Below are 24167 nucleotides of genomic sequence, written 5' to 3' on the forward strand. Positions count from 1 at the left end.
AGGTAGAGTAAATTATAAATGTCAGTTAGGTGCAGTTGGTTGATGGTGTTGTGCATATCTGTTTTCTATTGAATTTTCAAATCGAGTTCTATTATTTATAGAGAGAGGAGTGTTAAAATTTCCTACTATGATTTTGAATTGTTTGTTTCTCTCTTTAATTCTTTCAATGATTGCTTCATGTATTTTGAATTTCTGCTGTAAGCCTCACATCTTATATAACTATTGTATCTTCCAGATGAATTGACCCTTTCATCATTATTAAATGCCCTCTTTATCTCTGATAATACCCTTTTGTCTTAAAGTCTATTTTAACTGATATTATTGTAGCCACTCCATGTTTCTTATGCTTATTGTTTATATAGTATATCTTTCAACCTGTCTTAGTCTTTATATTTGTATATATCTTTCTATATGTAGCCTGTATATAATTGGGTCATTTTTTATCCACTCTGACAGGCTGGTAATTGGAGAGTTTAGACAATTAATATCTTCAAAAATTGTTTAAATGTTGACATGGTTCAATTAGATTTACCACTTTAAAGCTTGTTTTCTATTCCTTTTGTTTTGTTTCTGTGTTTCATACTTTCTGCCTTCTTTTAGATTATTTGAATATTTTTGGTATTTTAATACCTAAAATATATTTATTGACATTTTATCTATATCTCTCTGCATTTATTTCTGTGCTTGCTCTAGGGATTATAACCTATATTCATTACTTTGTCTACTTTGAGTTGATATTGCACCACTTCATGTCAAATGTTGAAACCTTTGACTATATATGTTCATTTACCCACCTTGTCTTTTATGCTAGAGTTATCATATATATTACATCTACATAAATTTATATCCTCACAAGACAGTGTTTTATTTTATTTTATTTTACAAGACAGTGTTATAATTTTTGCTTTAAGCAGTCCTATGTTTTTTAAAGAACTGAAGAGTAAAAAATGATCTTTTACATTACCCTGATATTTACCATTTTTGATATTATTTATTTTTTTCCAAAGATCCAAGTTTACGTCTAACATTGTTTTCCTTCAGCCCGAGGAACTTCCTTTAGTATTTCTTGTAGTGCAGTTCTGCTAACAACAAACTTTCTGTTTTCCTTTTTTGAATACATCGTTTATGTAATCTTCATTCCTGAATGATATTTTTGCTGGATACTGAATTGTGGGTTGACAATTTTTTTCATTCAGCACCTTAAAGATGGTGTTTTATTGTCTTCTACCCTCATGTTTTATAATGAGAAATCCACAAATGTACTGTCAAGATTTTCTCCTTAACTTTGGTTTTACAGCATTATGTAGATAAGGTTGAATTATTCTGTTTTGATTCACTGTATTTCATAACTATGTAAATTTTAAACTTTCTTTGAATGTCAGTAGTTTTGGCCATTATTCCTTCAAATATATATATTTTTCCTGATCTGTTTTCACTATCCTCTCCTTCTGGAATTACAATTATATATCTATTTGATCTTTTTATATTTTCCACAGGTCCCTGAGGTGCTATTCATTTTCTTTCAATATTTTTTTCCTATCTGTTTTCATATTAGATCATTTATATGGTTCTGATATTCAACTTCTCTGTCACTTTCCTTGTAATCTCTATTGGGATTTTAAGCCCATACAGTGAATTTTTTTTACCAGTTCTAAAATTTCCATTTGATTCTATTTTCTATTTCTTTCCTTAGATTTCTTGTCTTTTAAATTTATTTCAAGAGTAGTTTTTGTACTTGTTTGAGTACAGTTATAATAGCTGCATCAAACTCTTCATCTGATAAGGTTCTCACATCTTGGTTATACTGGGATTAGCATAGGTTGGTTGCCTTTTACCTTGAGAATGGTTGAAATTTTACCAGTTCTTTGTATATTGAATAGTTTTGGATTGTATTCCGGACATTGTGAAGGTTATGTTATGGAGACTCTGGGTTCTATTTTATTCTTCTGAATAATGTAAATGTTTTTGTTTTATCCAACAATTAGTGAGCTAAACTCAAAAATAAGTTTGTCTCACCTTGTATGAATAGTGCTTCAAATCTCAGTTTAATTTTCTGGGCCTTTGTTGCAATGCTTTTGACTCTGTTTTTGAATGTATGCTTCATGGGTTGTTTTTAGATTTGTTTAGTGTTAATATGTAGAATTTGGAGAACACTTTTGCTGCTTCTCTGTTTGGTATGATTTTTCCTTCATATCTGGCATCTGGTCATGATTCACAGGCTTCCTCTCCCTGGTTACTCCAGCAAGAAAGATGGTGGAGTTTCTATTGTAGTTTTTGCTGCCTATACAATGCTGCTGAGCAGTGACATTCCACAATTCGGACAGAGCTGCCAGAAACTGAGAAACTCACTTTTCTCCCAGTCACTTGTGCTAATTTTTTTTTAAACTCTTTAGAATCCTTAGGAATTATAAACAAACAAATAAATAAATTTTGTCCAGAGTTTATAATGGTTATCAATAGAAGAGTTGGTCTGTAGGTTTGACAGACTGAAAGCTCGAAGACTGCTTCTATCTTTTGATTTGTAAAATGGAGATATAAACATCTAACTTTCTTAGAGTAGTGTATAAGGAATAAACATATATTTTAAACAGTTAGGACTAGGCATACAGAAGTCAGTCAGAAGGATGGTTATTGATTATCAGTCTATTTTCACATTCCTTGACATAATTCAAACCCTTGTCATCTCTTGTTTGTTTTGGCATAATAGACTTATAACTGATTTTCTTATTATTATTCACCCTATTTAAGCTTTCTTCTGCAATATTGCTTGTGTTATTTTTTTGAATGAGAAATATGGTCATGTTATATTGCTGTATCAAACCATTTAATGGTTCCACATTGCCTATAGATAAAATTCAAACTCTTTAACTACAATTAATAGTTTTTATAGTTAATAATATAGGACTTTTTATTGTCAGATTTTTAATGAAACTATTGTGATCTCATGCTTGAGTAAACAAAGTAAAAAGTGAGTTTATAAATGTATGCTGTGTTGGATAGCAGAAGGAAAGATTAGAAATTGAGCACCTATAAGTAAAGAATTAATGGTTGTGTTATACTTTGTCTTGCTCAGTTTCTCAGCTGTGCTGTCCACTATGACAGTCATAAGCAAATTGTGGCTATTAAAATTTAATTAGCCAGAAATCAAATTTGAAAGACACTTCTTCGGTTTCAATAGCCACATTTGAAGTGCTCAATAGCTATTATATTGGATGTGCAAAAATGTTTTCCTTAGTACAAAAAGTTCTATTGTATAGGACTTGTCTAGAGTAGGTGTTGACAAACTTTTTAAGTAAAAGGTCAATATTGAATATTTTAGGCTTTGTGGGCCATATGGTCTCTGTTGTAGCTATTCACTTCTGCTGTTATAGTGCAAAACAAGCATAGTCAGTACACAAATAGATGTGGCTGTATTACAGTAAAACTTTGTTTATAAAAACAGGCAGTGGACTGGATTTGGCCTGTAGACTGTAGTTTGATGATCCTTGGTCTAAAACATTGGATTAAATTCTTGATGCCTTATTTAAAACAGTACATTGGCAAAGAGAGCCAATCTGAGGTAATAAGGTAGTTCAAAATAATTTTATAGGAAGAATGATAATAAGAACTAGAGACTTTAGAATAGTTAAGATAAAACTTAGGGAGTGATGATAACTCTCTCCAAATATTTGTCAGTTATCATATGAAAGAGGAATTAGACTTCTATGTGATTATGGAAGTGAGAACAGTGACGATTGCATAAAAATTACAGGGAAGCATATTTTAGTGTAATATAAGGACAGAGAGGATTGATAGAATACTGAGTGACTGTTTACTTGCTAATAAGTTGGAGTGATTTATGAATAAGATAAGATTTGAATTCAATGACCTGCATAATTTTTTAAATTAAAATTCTATGGCTTTTGTTCTAGGGCTCTCTACTTGTTAAATTCTGTCATCATATTTAGTTTTCGAATTTACTTAATAATGACTTATTTTCTTTTGTAAGAGAATTTTTGCCAAGGAGAAGCTCATAGTTCTTTCAATAACTCTATTTGGGCATTTTGATTATTCTGACTATGTGTGTGGTTAGTCTCTTGATTTCTTAATTTTTTTAAATAGGCAGAAAACCAAAAGCTTTTAGAAGAGAAGAAACAATTTGAGAAGATTGCTGAAGAATTAAAAGGAACAGAACAAAAACTAACTTGTCTTCTCCAAGCCAGAGAGGTTTGTTTAAGGATAAACTTTTGTTTCAAATATTAATAGAGTGCAGAGTATACAAATAGACTTACAAAATAGATTATGGTGTAGCCATTTGATTTGTGAAAGATTTCTTCACAAAATTCCTTTCAAAGGTATGGTGCCTGTTAATTTAATATGCTAATGATTTATTGAAAACAGATCTAGAGAACTGTCATATTATAATGTGGGAGAAAAAGGTCAACATTTAAGAAGATGTCAATGCTATGCATAATACTGTTGTTTATAATGACTGTATTTTTTGATGTCTTGAGTATTTCTTAATAGGTACATTTAAAATTTAGCCTTCATTAAGTTAGGTTCTTAGTTTATAATATTTTTTGTATTGCTCATGTTATAATTTTAGCTTTTATATTTAGTTTTAAAGTATATTTCCAGTCCATAATAGTATTACATTATAGCTGTCTTTTTATTTTTTTAATATATTATTTTTGAGTGCTGGCCAGTACATGGATCCAATCCCTTGACCTTGCCGAGGACCTAAAACCTTGACTTTGGTGTTATAAGATTGCACTTTAACCAGCTGAGCTAACTGGCCAGCACACTGTCTTTTTTATAATAGAAAGAACATCTTAGTTTTTAAGATACTACCTGATTTCATTAATATATTTTTCCTTATTAATATAACATTTTAATTGACATTAGTTACTTGTTAAAGTTGATAAAAACATTTTATAATATGTAAGTATAATTTTACTGATTGAGCTTCAGAATATCAAGATAGAATTACTTATATTGCATTTTTTATTGCTCATTGATTAAAAATTATAATAATTGCATTAAATCTACTTACACTTAAAATATTTGACATATCCTGCCAAATTTTTGCTGAGTGTGTGACTGGATTATATATAGCTGTTATACCTTTTAAATGAGAAAATTAAAAAAACACTTGCCATAGTTGTACACATTTATTTTGCAGAAAGAAATACATGATTTGGAAATACAATTAACTGCTGTTGTGACAAGTGAACAGCATTATTCAAAACAGGTTAAAGATCTGAAAACTGAGCTTGAAAATGAGAAGTATGTTTTCAATCTATTTATAAACAGATTATGCATTTAATTCCAAAGCTTTCTAGTAATAAATAATAAATTAGTAAGTTATGTTCAGTATTTATTTGAATGAATTTAAAATTGTATTTTATTCCTAGCTAGAGATCAAAATAATTTACCAAATTCCTTGCTAAGGGAAGTGTATATCGCTGACATTAAAAGAGTACATCACAAAGTTGAGAAACGCTTTAGAAGATCAGTATACTACTTTTCTTGGAGCTATTTAGTTTCCCATAAAAGTAATCATTTGCAGTTCTAACAAGGTATTTGGTTGTTTTGCTAAATTATTTCATAGGTTTGTATTAAAAAAAATGTCAAAATCCAAATTCATTTCTTACATTCTCCAAATAAAATATTTAATTGAATGATTTCACCTACTTGGTAAGTTTAAATTGGAGAGAAAGGGGGGAGAGAATTATTGTGTTATTACTCAGAGAGAAGTAAATTCAAGTAGCCAGTCTAGTGATAAGCATGATTTTTTTCCCTTTGGTTGCTTCTCATCTTTAGATGAAAATGATTTCCATTCCTTTGAGTATATACTCAGCAGTGGGATTGTTGAATTGTATGGAAGTTCTTTTTGAAGTTATTTGAGGAACCTCCATCCTGTTTTCCATAATGGCTGCACTAATTTACAGTCCGACCAACAGTGTAGGAGGATTCCCCTTTCTCTGCATCCTTGTCAGCATTTGTTATTCTCTGTCTTTTTGATAATGGAGAAATAAACAGTTTATGCAACATCTTCTCCCTTCCCTTTTTGCTACCATTCTCTGCTTCTGGTACCCTTTCAATACCACTTTTCCTAGGGGCTGTGTGTAAAATTCATCTATTAATCAAAATCCCTTTTAATGGGTTGACTGGTTATTTATACTTTAGTAAAAAATTATGTTGTCCTTGAGATATTTACTTTTTCAACCTTTCATTGCGTAGTGAAAAACTTTATCTCATCTTTGATGAATTTCCAGTGTCATTAAGTAGGAGGACATAATAGGTGTTCCTGAAATCACTCCATTGAACCACACATTCCTGTGCCTTCATTTAAAAATGGTCCTTGTTGTAACCAATAACAGCAATAATCTTTCTTCCAATGTAGAACACTTGAGACATTTTAAAAGCGGTTTAGGTGTTGAGCACAAACCCATGTAGTTTTATTTATTTCAATGAAAATATTTTAATTAAAATAATTCATGCCTCATGTACTACTTTAATCAAATTATCAGAAGTTTGGAACTATTTCTTACAGTCTACTAGGGAGAAAAATGTGAGGAAAGTAATGTACTCTTCAAAATTTGTGGAAAAGTATGGGGAGATGAGAGTATGGGGAATATGCAAGGAAATATATTGTATGACATTTCAAAAATTTGTTATAGAAAAATTTCAAACATGTACAAAATAGAGGGAATAATGTAATGAACCAGTATGAACCTATCGTCTAGCTTCAGGAATTATTAACTAGTAGCCAGTCTTATTTCATTTATATCCCCTGCCTTTCCTCCCTTCCCCCTAAGATTGTTTTGAATAAATATCATATCATTTCATATGTAAGTATTTTGGTATGACATATTTTTAAAAACTAGGCTTAAGAATACTGAGTTAACTGCAAGCTGCAACAAGCTTTCACTGGAGAACAAAGAACTAGCACAAGAAACAAGTGATATGGCCCTAGAACTCAAGAAACAGCAAGAAGATATTAATGTGAGTTGAAAAAGAAAGTACTGTACCAGTGACAGTTTTCTTGCCTGTCAAATTAGGGAGTTAAAATAAGTGACCTCCAAGGATTGCTTCAGCTTTAAAAATCTGATTGTCTTATTGCTGAAACTTTGTTTTAGAAGAAAAATAGGCCTATTGATTTTAGGTGGTGATAACGGACAACAGAATATTGAGGCTACCCATAGATAGAGTTAATCTAATATTAAGCATCAAGATTTATAAAGTATTCAGTTAAAAAGTATTTATTAAGTCATGTAAGACTGTGCAGGGTAGAATTATGAATCAAATATTACCCCTTCTCTTTAAGAGTTTATGACTTAATAGAAAAAATAGAAAATGCTCAAATAACAAATAAAATAGGATATCATATGTGTTTTTAAAAGTGGGATAAAGTGTTATCAGGGTCACAGGATCACTTCTGCCTTGGTGGAAGAGAAGGCTTCAGACAGAATATATCACTGATTTTGGCCTTAAAAGATGAATTATGAGTCCACTAGGTAACAATGAATAGAAAGCATTCCTTGAAGCCTCAACAATAAGAGCAAAGGATACAAAGGTCAAAATATCACTGTGAAACAGTAAATAAGACTTGTTTTGTCTGCTGCTATATAGAAATTGTTAGGAAAATAATTAAAGTTAGGCTAGAAAATAGTGTAAATCTATGCAAGTTAAGTAGTCCATTCTTTTGCTTTATGTATGACTAAATAAATTTTATGTTGATAGGTAAAGGGCTGAAATATTGGTTGCAATTTTATTTTTGTTGAAATAATATAAACAACATTGATTATGTCTTTAGAATAGCAAAAAGCAAGAAGAAAGGATGTTGAAACAAATAGAAAATCTGGAAGAAACAGAAACACGACTAAAGTAAGACTAATGAGTTGGCCTTTTTTGTCTGGCAAAAGATTTTAGTACTTCTATATTGGTACAGTTAAGTTAGATTAAACTTATATTGAATATTGCATAAAGTAAAAAATTTATGCTCAAATTACTGTTTTGGAATTTGTCTGAAAAATAAAATTGTAATGTCTTTTTTTTTGAAACATAAGAGATTGTACATATCTGCATTGAATATAAATGCCTGTGTGCAATGCGTGATGGTCAAATCAGAATAATTAGTAATATTAAACATTACACAATATTATCATTTTTTGTGGCTCTTTACCAATTTCTTGCTAACCTCTCCTCCCACTCCCCCTTTCCCATCTCTGGTGACTTCAGTTCTGTCTCTGCTTTTGAAAGTTCCATGTATTATTGGGATTGTTGCATCTTTCTTTTTTATTTTAAAAATTTATTTGTTTATTTTTTTAGCTCTCACTTATGAGTAGGGGCATATGGTATTTCTATTTATGTGTCTGGCTTATTTCACTTAGCATAATTTTCTCTAACTTCATCCATGTTGCTGCAAATGGAAGAATTTCATTCTTTTTTAGGGCAAAATAGTATTCCATTGAGTATATATAACACATTTTTCTTTTTTTAGTTTTGGCTATAAAATTTATTTTTTCCAAAGGCATATTTATTTATTTATTTTTTATTGAAACGTAGTTGATTGTACATATCTGGGGGGTACAGAGTTAAGTATCAATACCTGTGTGCAGTGTGTGATGCTCAAATCAGTATAATTAGCGTATTCAACATTATACAATGTAATCGTTTTTTGTGGCCCTTTACCAATTCCTCCCTTAGTCCTCCTCCCCCTCCCCCTTTCCCACCTCTAGTAGCTTCAGTTCTGTTTTCTTCTTTTGAAAGTTCAGTGTATTATTGTGATCGTTTTATCTTTCTTACTTAAAAAAAAAATTATATATATCTTTTTACCTCCTACTTAGGAGTGAGGACATGCAGAATTTCTTTCTGTGCCTGGCTTAATTCACTTAACATAAGTTTCTGTAAGTTCATCCATGTTGCTGTGAATGGCAGTATTTCATTCTTTTTTATAGCAGAGTAGTATTTCACTGTGTAAATACACAGTTTCCTTATCCAGTTATCCAGTTGGATGTACATTTGGGTTGGTTCAAACTCTTGGCTATTGTAAATAGAGCTGTGATAAGCATGCAGTGTAGGAATCCCTTTTACATGATGATTTCCATTTCTTTGGGTGTATACCCAGCAGTGGAATTGCTGGATTGTATGGCAATTCTGTCTGTAGTTGTCTGAGGAACTTCCATACTGTTTTCCATAATGACTGCACTAATTTACAGTCCCATCAAAGTATAGGAAGGTTCCCCTTTCTCCTCATCCTTTCCAGCATTTGTTATTCTCTGTCTTTTTGATCATAGCCAGTCTAACCGGGGTGAGATATCTCAACTTGGTTTTGATTTGCATTTCCCTGATGCTGAGTGATGTTGAGCATTTTTTAATGTCTGTTGGACATTTGTATATCTTGCTTTGAGAAATGCCTATTCAGCTCCATTTTCCATTTTTTAATCAGGTTACTTGTTTTTTTCCTAAGTTGTTTGAGTTCCTTGTATATTCTGGATATTAAGCCTTTGTTGTAGCAGAGTTTGCAAATATTTCCTCCCATTCTGAAGGTTGTCTTTTTGCTCTGTTAATTGCTCTGTCGTGTAGAAGCTTTTTAGTTTGATATAATCCCATTTGTTAATTTTGCCTTATGTTGTCTGTGCTTTTGGGGTCCTATTTCATAAAGTTTTGCCCAGTCCTATTTCCCGAAGTATTTATCCTATGTTTTATTTTAGTAGTTTTATAGTTTTAGGTCTTATATATAAGTCTTTATTCCATTTTTAGTTGATTTTGGTATATGGCAAGAGGTACAGGTCTAGCTTCATTCTTCTACATATGGATATCCAGTTTTCCCAGCTCTGTTTATTGAAGAGGCAGTCTTTTTCCCAATGTATGTTCTTGGTTCCTTTGTCAAAGAGCAGTTGGCTGTAAGTATGTGGGTTGATTTCTGGGTTCTCTATTCTCTTCCATTGGTCTGAATGTTTGTTTTTATGCCAGTACCATGCTGTTTTGGTTACTGTAATTTTGTAGTATACTTTGAAGTCAGGTAGTATAATGCCTCTAGCTTTATTTTTTTATACTCGGGATTGTTTTGGCTATCTGGGGTCTTTTGTTGTTCCATATAAATGTCAGAATTGTTTTTTCTATTTCTGTGAAGAATGTCATTGGCATTTTAATGGGGATTGTGTTGAATCTGTAGATTGCTTTGGGTAGAATGGACGTTTTCACAATGTTAATTCTTCCAATCCAAGAACATGGAATGTCTTTCCATTTTTTTGTGTCCTCTTTAATTTCTTTCAACAGTGATTTGTAGCTCTCATTATAGAGATCTTTCACCTCTTTGGTTAAATTTACTGCTAGACATTTTATTTGTTTGGTGACTATTGTAAATGGCATAGCTTTCTTGATTTCTTTTTTTGCTAGTTTTTCATTGGAGTATAACAATGCTAATGATTTTTGTGTGTTGATTTTGCATCCTGCAACTTTACTGAAATAAGTTTATCAATTCAGAGTCTTTTGGTAGAGACTTTAGGCTTTTCTGTTTATAGGATCCTTTCATCTGCAAACAGGGGCTATTAGACTTCATCTTTTCCAATCTGGATGCCCTTTCTTTCTTTCTCTTACCTGATTGCTCTGGCTAGTACTTTCAATACTATGTTAAATAAGAGTGGTGAGAATGGGATCCTTGTCTTGTTCTCATTCTTAAGGATTCAGGATGATATTGGTGGTGAGTTTGTTGTATATGGCTTTTTTATGTTGAGATATTTTCCTTCTGTACCTAATTTGCAAGAATCTTTATCTTGAAAGAAGGTTAGATTTTTTTAAATGCTTTTTCTGCATCTATTGAGATCATTGTATGGTTTTGTCCTTGATTTTGTTGATATGTTGTATCACATTTATTGACTTGCATGTGTTGAACCATCCTTGCATCCCTGGGACGAATCCCACTTGATCATCTTATATGATTTTTTTGATGTGTTGCTGTATCCTGTTGGCTAATATTTCATTGAGGATTTTTGTTTTGATTTTCATCAAAGATATTGCCCTATAATTTTTTTTGGGGGGTATCTTTGTGTGGTTTTGGTATTAGGGTGATGCTGGTCTCATAGAATGAGTTTGGAAGAATGGCCTCTGTTACTAGATTTTAGAATAGTTTGGAGAGAACTTGTATTAATTCCTCTTTATAGGTTTGGTAGAATTCAGCAATAAAGCCATATGATCCTGGGCTTTTCTTTGATGGGAGACTGCTGAGTATTGCTTCAATCTTGTTGCTTGTTATTGGTCTGTTTGAGCTTTCTACTTCTTGGTTCAGTGCTGGTGGTATGTATGTGACCAGCAATTTATCCATTTCTTCTAGGTTTTCAAATTTGTTGGTGTATAGTTTTTTTTTTTTTTTTTTTTTTGTCGTTTTTTTGTGACCGGCACTCAGCCAGTGAGTGCACCGGTCAGTCCTATATAGGATCCGGACCCGCGGCGGGAGCGTCGCCGCGCTCCCAGCGCAGCACTCTACCAAGTGCGCCATGGGCTCGGCCCGGTGTATAGTTTTTTATAACATTCTGTAATGATTCTTTGTATTTCTGTAGTATCAGTTGTAATGTATCCATTTTCATTTCTAATTTTTGGTATTTGGGTGTTTTCTCTTCTTTTTCTAGTTAGCATAACTAGTGGTTTGTCTATTTTGTTTTTCTTCTCAAAAAAACCCTCCTTTTGTTTTATTGATTTTTGTGTCATTTTTGGGTCTCTATTTCATTTAGTTCTGCTCTGATCTTTATTTCTTTCCACCTACTAATTTTGGGATTGGATTGTTCTTGTTCTTCTAGTTCTTTGATGTATAGCATTAGGTTGTTTATTTGAAATCTTTCTATTCTTTTGATGTGTTTATTGCAATAAACTTCCCTTTTAGTACTGCTTTTGTAGTATCACACAGGTTTTGGTATGATGTGTCTTTATTTTCATTAGTTTAAAGAAATTTTTTGATTTCCATTTAATTTCTTCTTGGACCCATAGGTCTGTTCATGAGCATGTTATTTAATTTCCATGTGTTTGTATAATTTCAGAATTTTACTTGTTATTGATTTCTAGTTTTAATCCATTGCAGTCTGTAGAGATTCTTGAAATGATATCAGTTTTCAAAAATTTGTTGAGTCCTTATTTGTGACCTAATGTCATCTATCCTGGAGAATGTTCCATGTGCTGATGATAAGAATGTATATTCTGTAATTGTTGGATGAATTGTTCTGTAGATGTCTGCCAGGTCTACTTGGTCTAAAGTTTGGTTTTAATCCTGAGTTTCCCTGTTGATTTGTTGCCGAGAGGATCTGTCCAATGTTGAGAGAATGGTGTTCAAATCCCCAAGTATTCTAATATTGAGGTCTGTCTCTTTCCTCAGGTCCAATAGTGTTTGCTTTATATATCTGGATGCTCCAGTGTTTCGTGCATATGTATTTATGATTATTATGTCTTCTTGCTGGATAGATACCTTTATCATTTTATAATGACCTTCTTTGTTCTTTTCATGTTTTCTTTGGTTTAAAGTCTATTTTATTCTATTTTAGATCTATTTTATTCTATAGACGTATAGCTATTCCTGCTCTCATTTTTGGTTTCCATTTGTGTAGTATATCTTTTTCTTTCTCATCACTATTTGTCTGTGTATTCTTTACAGGTGAGGTCAGTCTCTTGTAGACAGTTTATAGTTGGGATATACCTTGTTAACCCAATCAATCACTTTGTGTCCTTTGAGTGGGGAATTTAATCCATTTAATTTAAGGTTGTTATTGAAAGGTATTTTCTTACTCTTGGCACTTAATAGCTTTTTGTGTGGTTGATTTAAATATCTTTTGTTCCTTTCTTTCCCTTTTATTGTTTGTCTTTGGTGTGTGTTGCTTTTTTGAGATGGCATGGTGTAGTTTCTTTCTCTTTCTTGTTTGCATATCTGCTCTACCAATGGCGTTTGTTCTTTCTCTTGTATTCATGGTGGTGATTATAATTTTTTGGCCTCCAGGTACAGGACTCTGTTAAGGATTTCTTGTAGAGCTTGTCATGTGGTATTAAACTCCTGCAGCTTTTATTTGTATGGTAAATAAACTTTTTTCCCCTTGTTTCTGAAGGATAGCCTTGCTGGGTATGGCATTCATGGCTGGCAGTTTTTTTCTTTTAGTGCTTTGAATATATCATCCCATTCTCTTCTGGCCTGTGGAGATTCTGCTGAGAAGTCTGCTGTTAGTCTGATAGGGAATTCCTCATACTTTACTTGATGCTTTTCTCATGCAGTTTTAGGATTCTTCCTTTGTCTTTGACTTTTGACCATTTGATTACAATGTGTCTCAGAGGATGTTTTTGGATTGAATTTGTTTGGAGATCTGTAAGCCTGTTTGATTTGGAAGTCCATAGTATCTCCACCAATACCTGGGAATTTCTTTCCTATTATTTCATTGAATATGTTTTCAATGCCTTTCCTTTCTGCCCCACTTCTGGACCATCCAAGATTCAGGTGTTTGTGTGTTTAAGGTTGTCTGATAGCTCTTATAGATTTTCTTTTTCTTTTCTTTCTTTCTTTTTTTTTTTTGGCTGCTTGAGTTATTTTGTAAAGACTGTCTTTGGAGATCAGAAATTCTTCTTCTGCTTGCTCTAGCCTGCTGCTTTTGCTCTCCGTCATAGTTTATATTTCATTGAATGAGACTTGCAGTTCCAGGAGTTCTGTTACATTCTTTTTTATGGTATTTATCTCTTTGTAAATTTCTTCCTCCATGTCCTGGATTGTTTGTCTCATTTTGTTGTGTCATCTGTCTAAGTGTTTTTGTATCTTACAGAGTTTCTTTAAGATTGTCATTCAGAATTCCTTTTCAGACATTTCAAGGGTTTCCAGTTGTTTGGGATCTGGTATTTGAGAATTGTAGTATTGCTTTGGTGGTGTCAATATTTTCTTTGTTTTTTGTATTTCTAGTATTCCTATAGTGATGCCTGGTCATCTAGAGGAGTGGTTGCTCCTTCTACTACTCTGGGTTGTATTTTGAAGAGAGAGACTCCCTCTTGTAGATTTGTAATGTACCACTTGATGGGTGGGACATTTTAGTTTTGGTTCTGGGTAGACTCAGTTGTCTTAGCAGATCTAGATAGACTCTGTTGTTCTGGGTAGGCTTGGTAGTTCTCAGTAGACTCAGTAGTTCTAGGGGGTGCCAGCAGCTTCGTCTGTGTCTGGTCATACATGGGTGGGTGGGGCCGTGTGAGCAGCCAGGGCAGCTGAGACTGCATAGGTGTCTGGGTGTATGGGGCCCCATGGGCAGCTGGATGGCTGGGCTCATGCAGGTGGGTGGGGCCATATGGGTGGCTGGGCAATTGGGGTCACATGGGTGGCTAGGGCTGTGTGGTCAGCTGGATGGTTAGGGCTGTGTGGGTGGCTGTGGCCACTGGGGCACATGTAGTGCCTGACAGCAGGGCCCATGTGGATGGGAGGTGCCATATGGACATCCAGGTTGCTGTGCCTATGTAGGTGGCTGTGGCTGCATAGGTGGCTAGATGGCTAGGCGCATGTGGTCAGTTGGGGCCATGTGGGCACCTGAGTGGTTGGGATCTCGTATGTGGCCAGGGTCATGCAGGCAGCTGCAGTGCTGGAGCTGTGCTGGTGGTTGGGACCAGGTGGGCCACTGGGTGGTGCCCCATGGGCCATGCAGTGGGGTGTGCTGCACAGAATGATCTCCTGTGTGGGGAGAAGGGCCAAAGCTCTGGGACTAGACAGTGGCAGAGGAGACTATGGCAGTGGTGGTGTGGGCTTAGGTAGGTGTAAGAGAATGGTTACCTCTGGAAAGTGCTCACAGCCAGGTAGATTCACAAGGGAGAATTCCTCCTAGCCGATCCTGGTTTTGGAGACTTGTGGGCAGCTGAAGTTGTGTGCCTCTTTCTCCTCTCTACACCACCCTGCTTGGTTTTCATGCTCCACAGGATCCTCACCAGGCTCCTGCTGCCATCTCATGCTCTCCCACCAATGCTCTCCCCTGTACTTAGCTGTCCATTTCTTGCTCTTGTCCCTTTCTGTGGGAGGATTGTATATCGGACACCTCTAGTCTACCATCTTGCCCTGCCCCTAATGTCTGTTTTATACTTAGTGTTGAAACAGTGAGATTAGACAGAAAGTAATTTTAAAGCATCATACACCTTCTAATTATTTAGAAAGTACACTAGTCATATTCTAGAAAATTTAGAAGAGAAATTTAAAAAGTGCTTCTAAGCACATCAGTTATTACGTTGGAGTATTTATACTCACTGTTTATTTTAAAGAATATATTTGGTGCTTCTTTGTAATCAGTGAAATATAATTTTTATATGTCGCTTTTCCATTTAATATTATTTTAAGCATTGTCCATGTTTCTAGGTGTTTTCATAATCATCTGTTTTAAGACTTGTATACCAGTCAATTAAGTGGATGTAAGAACATTATTCATTTTAACCATTTTCATTTTTATTTTTGGATATTTACATTTTCCAGTTTTTCACTATTATTGTTTCACTACAGTAAATAATATTGTAGTAAATATCTTGGCACATGTAGACTTTTCCTCATTTTGAATTTGATAGGATAAATTTCAAGTGATAGAATTTATTAGGTCATAGGAATAATTATTTCAATGACTTGATAGTCAAATGGTTTCCAGAGGGTTGCATTGGTTGTAAATCATATAATACAATCAATGTTGTATGAAAATGCTGGCTCCAAAATGTTTTAATTGTTATTGGGTGCTATCATTAATTTATTGATAATTTAAAAATAAAATTAACATTATTCTTATGATTTCTAATTTCTGTTTTGTGGATAAGCTTTGGAATTTATGTTTTCTTATTAGAATTTCTGTTCTTAAAAAATTTGCCCAGGGCCGAGCCCGTGGCGCACCCGGTAGAGTGCTGCGCTGGGAGCGCGGCGACGCTCCCGCCGCGGGTTCGGATCCTATATGAGGATGACCAGTGCACTCACTGGCTGAGAGCCGGTCACGAAAAAACGACAAAAAAAAAAAAAAAAAAAAAAAAAAATTTGCCCAATTTACACTAATCTTTTGAAGTCTTTATTGTTTCCTTATTGATTTGTTCAAGCTTTAAAAATATATTAATCCTTTATCTGTTTTATTCACAGTGCATATTTTCCCTAACCTGTTGTTTCTCTTTCACTTTGGAGAATTTTTTTTATATGGAAGTTTTTTTTATTTTGTATTAAATTTGATTGCCTTTCCTTTTATGATTTTACTATTGCTTTTGTACTTAGAATTATTTTCTTGCCTGTTTGGAGTCAAATAGTAACCTTTAATTGTTTTTAAAGTTTGTAGATTGATGTTTAGTTTAGCTTTTTCTTTTTTAAACATTCCAAGCCATCAATTTACTTCTGAACACACTAAAAATTTATGACATGGTGTTTGATATGCAGTGTTTCCTTGTTCATTATTTTCTAAATAATCTGTTTTTGTAGTTTGTTTCCTTTTAATCTCTTCGTAACTTAGATGATTTCCACATATTTGGGGGCTCTTGTTTGTATTTATTTCTGAAATATTCAGTTTTGCTTTCTTGTGTTTGGTTAAAGAATGTGATTTTTAAAACTTCCTCTTATTTGAAGTTATTTGAGATGTTCTTTAGACCTACTACAGTACCTCCTTGATATGATTGTTTGTGAATTATATGAAGTACTATGAATAAAGTGCTGAGTGTACTTCCTGATGCCTAGTCAGTGCTTAATAATTGTTAGCTGTTACTTTCCAAATCTGGAAAATAGTAGTCTTTCATTATACCTCTAATGATTGCTTTTGTCCCTTTTCCTCTATTTTCTTCTTCAGAAGTAGCTGTTATCTTTTGATTGTATCTGTATGCAGTTTTTGCATGGCCATTTACACCCAGGTCACATTTAGCAATATATTAGTGGTAATATGGGAGACTACAATTTAAAAAAAAAAGCTTCAAGTATTTATCTGAGAAAAAGCACCATTGCTTTTATATGCAACAGATAAATTTTTAATTAAAATATATTTGAAAGGATAATACATACATATGATGCAAAATTTAAAGGGACAAAGGAGCACATTAGGAAAGGAAAGTATCTTTCTTATCCTTTGTTATTCCTGCTATCCAGTTTCTCTCCCCAGAGGTATCATTGTTTCTTTTCTATGTTTCTAGGATACTCTGTGTTTGCAATAATATATGTATGAAATATCTCATTCATGTAGTTCTTCATTAAAATCACTTGTAATTATGTTCCTAATTTATTTGTATACAATTATAAATATTTCTTCAAATAATGACTCATTTATGAGTAAGAAAACATTAAAATATTGACTTAAGAATTAGTGTTACTTTCTAGGGTTTTTTAAAAATAGAAAATGACTATACGGATCCAGATAATTAATTTCAAAATAAAAGTATAATTAATTTAAATGTAGGAGTGGAAGTGTGACTGTTGTAATTAGTGCATAAAAAACTACCAGACAAAATAAAAAAATAAACCAAGAAAAGATAATGGTCAACATTTTAGAAATCCTAGAAAGGAAATAAAATGAAAATACAACTTTTATTATAATATCACTCTTCTGTTTTCTCTTAGGAATGAACTCATATCTGTGGTAGAAGAGCTAAAGCAGAAAGGAGATGAAGTTAAATGTAAATTAGACAAGAGTGAAGAAAATGTACGTTATATTTAATAATAGATTGTATCACAAAATTTCAAATCATAAAAGCAACACTATATGTCTAAAAAAAATAAAGTGATATATGCTATTGTATAGATATTTAGTGATCTAGGGACTGTTGTAGGCCCTTAACCTTAAAAATAAGGGCAAAGTTGGATTATTTTGCTTATATGATCTACATCTGGAAGAATTAGTAGCATAATTCTGAAGTTCTTTTAATAAATGCTCACTATTTAATGCTGATTACATCTTTAGGCTAAATAAAAGGCTCACGCTTTGGGAATATGGAATATACTGATAAATTAATAAGTTTGTGTTGCGCTTTGGTGAATATGATTTCATTAAGTTGAGGTAGGAAGAAGAACTCTGACCTAGTTCAGTTCACTTGTTCCTGAGCCAATCATTGTGGCTAGATCATAGAGTAACCTGGCCAAACCTGAGCTGCATGCCCTTTACTGGAGAGAGTAAGCTCCATAAAATTACATGAATTGAGGAATATTACTGAGGAATTTATATTAAAGGAGTCCTTGCAGGAAAGGGTCCTCTTTCTTGATGCTGTTGGAGTCCATAGAAAGGACATCTAATCCAAAGTTAAGTCAGGGCAAGCTTCCTGGAAGATGATGTGACATTCAGTCTGAAACCTTAGATTAATAGGAATTGGTGGAAGGCAGAGAGGTGGACACAAGTATAGCAGAGAGAAGAATATTACAATTTAAGAACACATGCATATATTAAATGGGAAGGCCTGGAAGCATGAGAGAACATGGCATATTTAAGCAACTATAAAAAATCCATCGTGGCTGAAAGATGGAGTTGAAGGTAGTGGTAGTAGTGGAGAGAGTGGGGAAGGATAAGGTTGGGGAGAGATAAAAGTGGAGAGATAAGGTGGAGAAAGATGGGGGTGGAGCATTTAAGGTCACATGTGCTGTATTTAGGAGTTTAAGGTCATTTAAGAGTTTTGATCGGAGGATTGTTATAATTATTCTTACACTTTAAAAAACTGTAAGACTATCGGAATAGTGCAAGGATAAGGATGAGCTAACATTCTTAAGGGCTTACAATGCACCAGGCACATTCTATGTTTTTTCTAAGGGTTATCTTATTTAATTGGAAATCATTATTTTCTTCATTTTGTGAATTGGGAAATCAGGCCTAAAAGGGTTAAAAACTTCAAACGATTACGTGTGTAAGAGGTTAATAGAGCTTGTCTTCTACTAGTTTCTTTAGACTGTACCACATTTTTTACCCTGAAAAGCTATTTTTTCTTTTCAGTTCATATTTGTTAAATTCAACCTGAAAAAATGAATTTAATCTGCTAAATACTTTTAAATTTGTATCAGAGACTACTTCAAAGCACTAAGCCTGTTGTTAGTGATAGGGAAAAATCATGGATTTGAAGTTTAATGTAAGATAGAAATTCTCCATTAAGAATTTAAAGCATAATTTATTTTGCCAATGTAGAAAGTATTAGTAATGAATTAAGGAAAAAAACAAAATGCATGACAAATTATTAGTATATTCCAGCTTTCCGTGGTTGGATTTCAACTTACCTACTGAAACAGTTTCTCAGAAAGAATCTGAGTTGCAAATATTTCTCACATATTTTGCCTGACATTGAATTTCATTAAACTCTTTTTTTTTGCCCCAATTCACTATCTTAGTTTAGACAGTTATTATTCCATACATCCTTTATCTATCTGAGCCTCAGTTTCCTCTTCTTTAAAACAATAATACCCATGCTTTCTATCCTATTGGGTTGTTATGAAGTTGAGATTAACAAACGTGTGTGAAAGAGTATTTGAGATATTATAAGTATTTATATATAAGGCAAAAAATTCAAGATACACTGGGAAAGCTAATAAAATATTGCACAGTGACTCTGGGCTCAGATAAGAATGGGGAACATTGACATATAAACATTAATACAAAGATGATATTTTTAATTTATATAAAAATGTATATATTTATGGTATACAAAATTATATAGTTATATATTATAACTACATAATTATAATATATAATATATAATTAAAATAATTATAATTGTAATATTTAATTATTATTATAATTGTATATATTTATGGTATACAAAGTTATATTTTGACATATGTATACATCGCGATATGATTAAATCAAGCTAGTTAACATATCCATCACCTTACAAAGACAATTTCTTTAAAATGATGGGATATGTGGGAACTTCAAAATGTACATGGAAAGATTTGAAGTACCCTCATGCTGAAATAACCTGGAAGAACTGATAGCTATTTTTGTACAAATATGACTAAGTTTTATAATTCCACTTCTAAAAGATACAAAAGAAGATAGAAATTCTGTTAACATTTTTAATATGATATCAAATGATATTTTTTAGGCTCGAAGCATTGAATGTGAAGTTTTAAAGAAAGATAAACAAATGAAGATATTAGAAAATAAGGTATTATCAAATTGTGAAATATGTTTGTGAATAGAAACTTTGTAACAATGTATGTATATGATTGGATTCTGTTGTGCCAGCCTTCATACCGTCCTGTGCAGAGAAATCTCAATTCCCCTTTAGGGGCTTTGAGGAATAATATAGGATTTATATTGTAGGTTTTCTTTTTTTTTTTTTTTTTTTGTCTTTTTTTTTTTTTTCGTGACCGGCACTCAGCCAGTGAGTGCACCGGCCATTCCCATATAGGATCCGAACCGGTGGCGGAAGTGTCACTGCGCTCCCAGCGCCGCACTCTCCTGAGTGCGCCACGGGCTCGGCCCTATATTGTAGGTTTTCTTAAAGAGGCTCTAAGTTCATGAATTTTTCATAGAGCTTCAAAGAACAATGTTTCATTAAACTCATCTTTCGCTATCTCTTACCTTCCCCACAATTTTATACTGCAAGCAGCTACATTTATTGTGGAAATACTTAAAGTGGAGAGATTCTTTTAGAAATCATTCTTAGATATCTCTTCCATTCTTATAATCAAGAGAGCTGCATAAAAATTTCTGCTCTTTATGTGAAGTGTTTTTACTCCTGACTGCCCCTCCCAATTCACCACACACTTGCCTAAACTTGACTTTCCATATAGTGATTAGTCCTCTGGAAGGAATAGTTCACTTTCTGAATTTCTGACCTCTAATAATTTTATACACCATTTTCTTCTACCTGAGAATTCTGTTAAATAAATTTCCTTATTTCTGTGCACATGGATTTTACTTAAACATGAATTGTGATAGTTTAAAATCTTTTCAAGAATTTCTGGGCATTCCACCAAATATATATTAAATATCTTTAAACATTTAAAAGGAAAGAACTGTTTCAATAAAAAACCCATATAATCTTAATTAATTAGCCCAAGTTGGATGATTATTTAAATCTAAAGGGGTGAAAACTTAAGTTCCTTTAATTTTCATTAGTTTCTACAGAAAGGAGAGAGGGTGGGATGGTTGGGTTGAGATGGGCAGTCAAAACAACATCCAAAGTTGATGTCTCTGATATTGGTATCATTTTACTATAAATATGCATATTTTTGGGGACTGTGTGGTAATGCCAGTTATAAAATGGTTTTTTAGGAAAAACTGAGCATGAGAAAAGTATGGTCATCTACCTTAAATCTCAGGGAATGGGTTTTGATGGCCTGAAGAATGGAGAACTTAGAAATATTTGCTCTGACTGGCACAGTAATAATTTGATGATGCTTCAAACTGATATTCTTTAAATTTGTCCAACATTTATTTGGTGAGGCCAAGTAATAACTGATTTTCTTGTCTACTGAGTTTTAAAGTTCAATTAAATTTTTCGTCTTTATTTAAATATATTAAATGTTTTATATTCTGTGTCTGATAATTCCAATATCTGAAGTCTTTTCAGGTCTGATTCTGTTATCTGTTCTTCCTGTTGGCTTTTACTCATTGAGCCTTATTTTTGAGGTTTTTATTATTCCTCAGAATTTTGTCTATGGGAATTCTTTGAGACTTGGGTTGAAGTTAGTATCCTCTTCAAAAGATTTTATTGCTAGCACTACCAACCAAGGGCCATTTTAAATTTAATTCTCCATTTGAAGTTTTTCTGGACCACAGAGATAGCACGAATTCAGCCTATAAACCCATATGAGGCCATCTCATGGTTATATATAGACTTTCAGGGAAGATTTTTATCCCTTTTGTTCAATACCAAGGTAAAGACAGATGAATTTCCTTACTGTGCCCTTCTTTGTGGCAGAATATGTAGTTTTTGAGTTTCTGGCTTATTGCAAGAGGCATTTAAAGAAGATTTATCTTATTGGATTTCCTACCTTTAGTGGGCCCCAACTTTTGCCTCCTGTCCCTCTTTCCCTGGCTGGGTTCAACAGATACCATTAGGGCAAATGCTGGCTTTGGTGCTAGCCTACTATTATCACTTCAAAGTGATAATTTAAAATAAGCAGATTCCTTACTTTCTAGACATTTATTTTAAAATTATTTTTATCAGGAAGGTCATTCTGAAGATTTAGGTGGCTTTTTGCCAAAAATGGAAACATTTTTTTAATACATAAAAATTTTATACATAAATACTTTCACCTACTAATATGTTTACACTAGTCAAGGTGGTGTGAAAATCAATGAGATATTTCTTACTTTTCTATAGCTTTTCTTTCTTAATTTTCCTCTGAATTTTCTGAAAGAGACCTTTTGTTGTCTTGGGGGATATAAAAATTTAGATAAAATAAATCACTCATAAACAGCAATGCCATATATTATTTAGTTTCAGAATATTAGCTGACTATGACTGTGCATGAGTTGCAAGAAAAATATTTAACAGAATTTTGTGATGATGAATATCTAAACATTTTTGCATTAAGGTCTTTTTCTATTCAGATGGAAATTAGAACAATTTATATATCTGTTATGTTTTAGGGCCTCTCAAAAGTCTGCGCTGCTTTTATGGTACTCCAAATATTTATTGGGCTAATATCTCTTAATCCAGTTCTGCATGTGTATTCAGATGAAATAGTCCCAAAAGTGAGATATAAAAAAGTGGTTTAGTTGGTATTTTGATAGGGAGAATTGGAATATAGTTAGGAAGAGATAGAGTGACATATTATTCTTCTTCCCCAAATATAGTGAGTAAAAGAGAGCTGAAATAAGAAATGGGAATAGTGAGTAAGGAAGAAGACAAATTATAGTTATCCTTACCTTGGTTGCTAATTTTCACAATCTAATTAATAATTCAACCTTCTGTTTTGGGTTGACCAGGAGGCATATTTTACTTAAAGTAGTTGAATTCTATCTTTTTTTAGTAGATAAGAAATTTTAGAATTTCAGATTAGTATTGAGATAACTTTTATTAAAATTTTTAATTTTTTACATAATTTTTATATTAATGGAATTATTTAACAACATGATTTTTGAAGTGACCTTTATGTTATTTTATGTAATATTTTATCAGTCTGAATTGTTTATTTTGACTGGAATATTGAATAAAAAATCTATAATTTCTCATAACTTTTTAGTGCAACAATTTAAAGAAACAAGTTGAAAATAAAAGCAAGTGTATTGAAGAACTACAGCAGGAGGTATGTACTGTTTATAAATATTCTCAAAATCAAACTGATATTTTTACTATAGTTTTAGAGAATAGTGCTTTTCTTTCATTTAGAAGTTTATGTCTAAGTCAGTTGCAGTATGTTTGAATCACTTTAGTACTAAATACTATTCTTTGTTTTTAACTTCTAACAGAATAAGGCCTTGAAAAAAAAAGGTACAGCAGAAAGCAAGCAATTGAATGCTTATGAAATAAAGGTATTGGCATCTTTATTTTTGTTTTTAAATACTACTAAGTTGATGAGAATTTAGAAATTTTATACAATTTTTTAATACTATAACAGGTCCTTTCAGAGATTATTATCTTTTCGGATTGAGGACATCAACACTTTTAGTTGTAATAGAATGCTCACCTCTGATTTAGCTGGGTTAGAATCATCTGAGTAGCTTAAAAATATATTTGCATGTTTGTGCTGTGTGTATTCATATTCCTTACCCACACACTGAGAAGTGAGATTGAGTAAGTCTGTGACAGAGCCTTGGAATCTACATTTTAAAAAAGCTCGATATGATTATCCTGCTGACCAAGGGGTTTGAGAACCAATGACTTTTTTAGAAAACAGATTAAAGCCCTAGAATGTAAGCTCATGATATCAGGGCCATATTTTGTCATCTTATTCCTAAGTCTTTGAACAATGACTGACACTTAGTAAGTACTCAATAGTTTGAATCCTGAATGGAAAGGAGTTATTCTCAGTGTAATAAATATGTGCATTTCAGGGGGAACATAAAAACTTATACTTTCAATACTATTTGAAATTAAAAATATGTAAATGTTATGATTAAAAATTAAGACAAATAAGAATTCCCATAAACTGCTGATATTTTAATGAAAAGTAGCAGGTACATATATTCAGCACTTCTGCTCCTACGTATAGTAAGGAGAAATGCACAAATATATTCATAATAGCGTTATTTGTAGTAGCCCTAAACTGAAGACAACGCAGATGTCCATCAATAGTATGAAAACCAATCAATAAA

General features: G+C 32.7%; 1 protein-coding gene across 2 annotated transcripts in view; it reads left to right on the forward strand.

The window, feature by feature from the left end:
* The window catches only part of SYCP1 (synaptonemal complex protein 1), a 126675-nt gene that overhangs the window by 45349 nt on the left and 57159 nt on the right, over positions 1-24167 (forward strand). For both annotated transcript variants that reach the window (XM_063106387.1, XM_063106388.1), the window contains exons 16-22: positions 4102-4206; positions 5162-5265; positions 6870-6987; positions 7799-7869; positions 17540-17621; positions 23096-23158; positions 23322-23384. In XM_063106387.1, the coding sequence (XP_062962457.1) occupies positions 4102-4206; positions 5162-5265; positions 6870-6987; positions 7799-7869; positions 17540-17621; positions 23096-23158; positions 23322-23384 (606 nt within the window). The remainder of the gene's footprint in view (positions 1-4101; positions 4207-5161; positions 5266-6869; positions 6988-7798; positions 7870-17539; positions 17622-23095; positions 23159-23321; positions 23385-24167) is intronic.

This window comes from Cynocephalus volans, chromosome 8, assembly GCF_027409185.1.
Source record: "Cynocephalus volans isolate mCynVol1 chromosome 8, mCynVol1.pri, whole genome shotgun sequence".
In the NCBI taxonomy this organism is placed as follows: domain Eukaryota; kingdom Metazoa; phylum Chordata; class Mammalia; order Dermoptera; family Cynocephalidae; genus Cynocephalus; species Cynocephalus volans.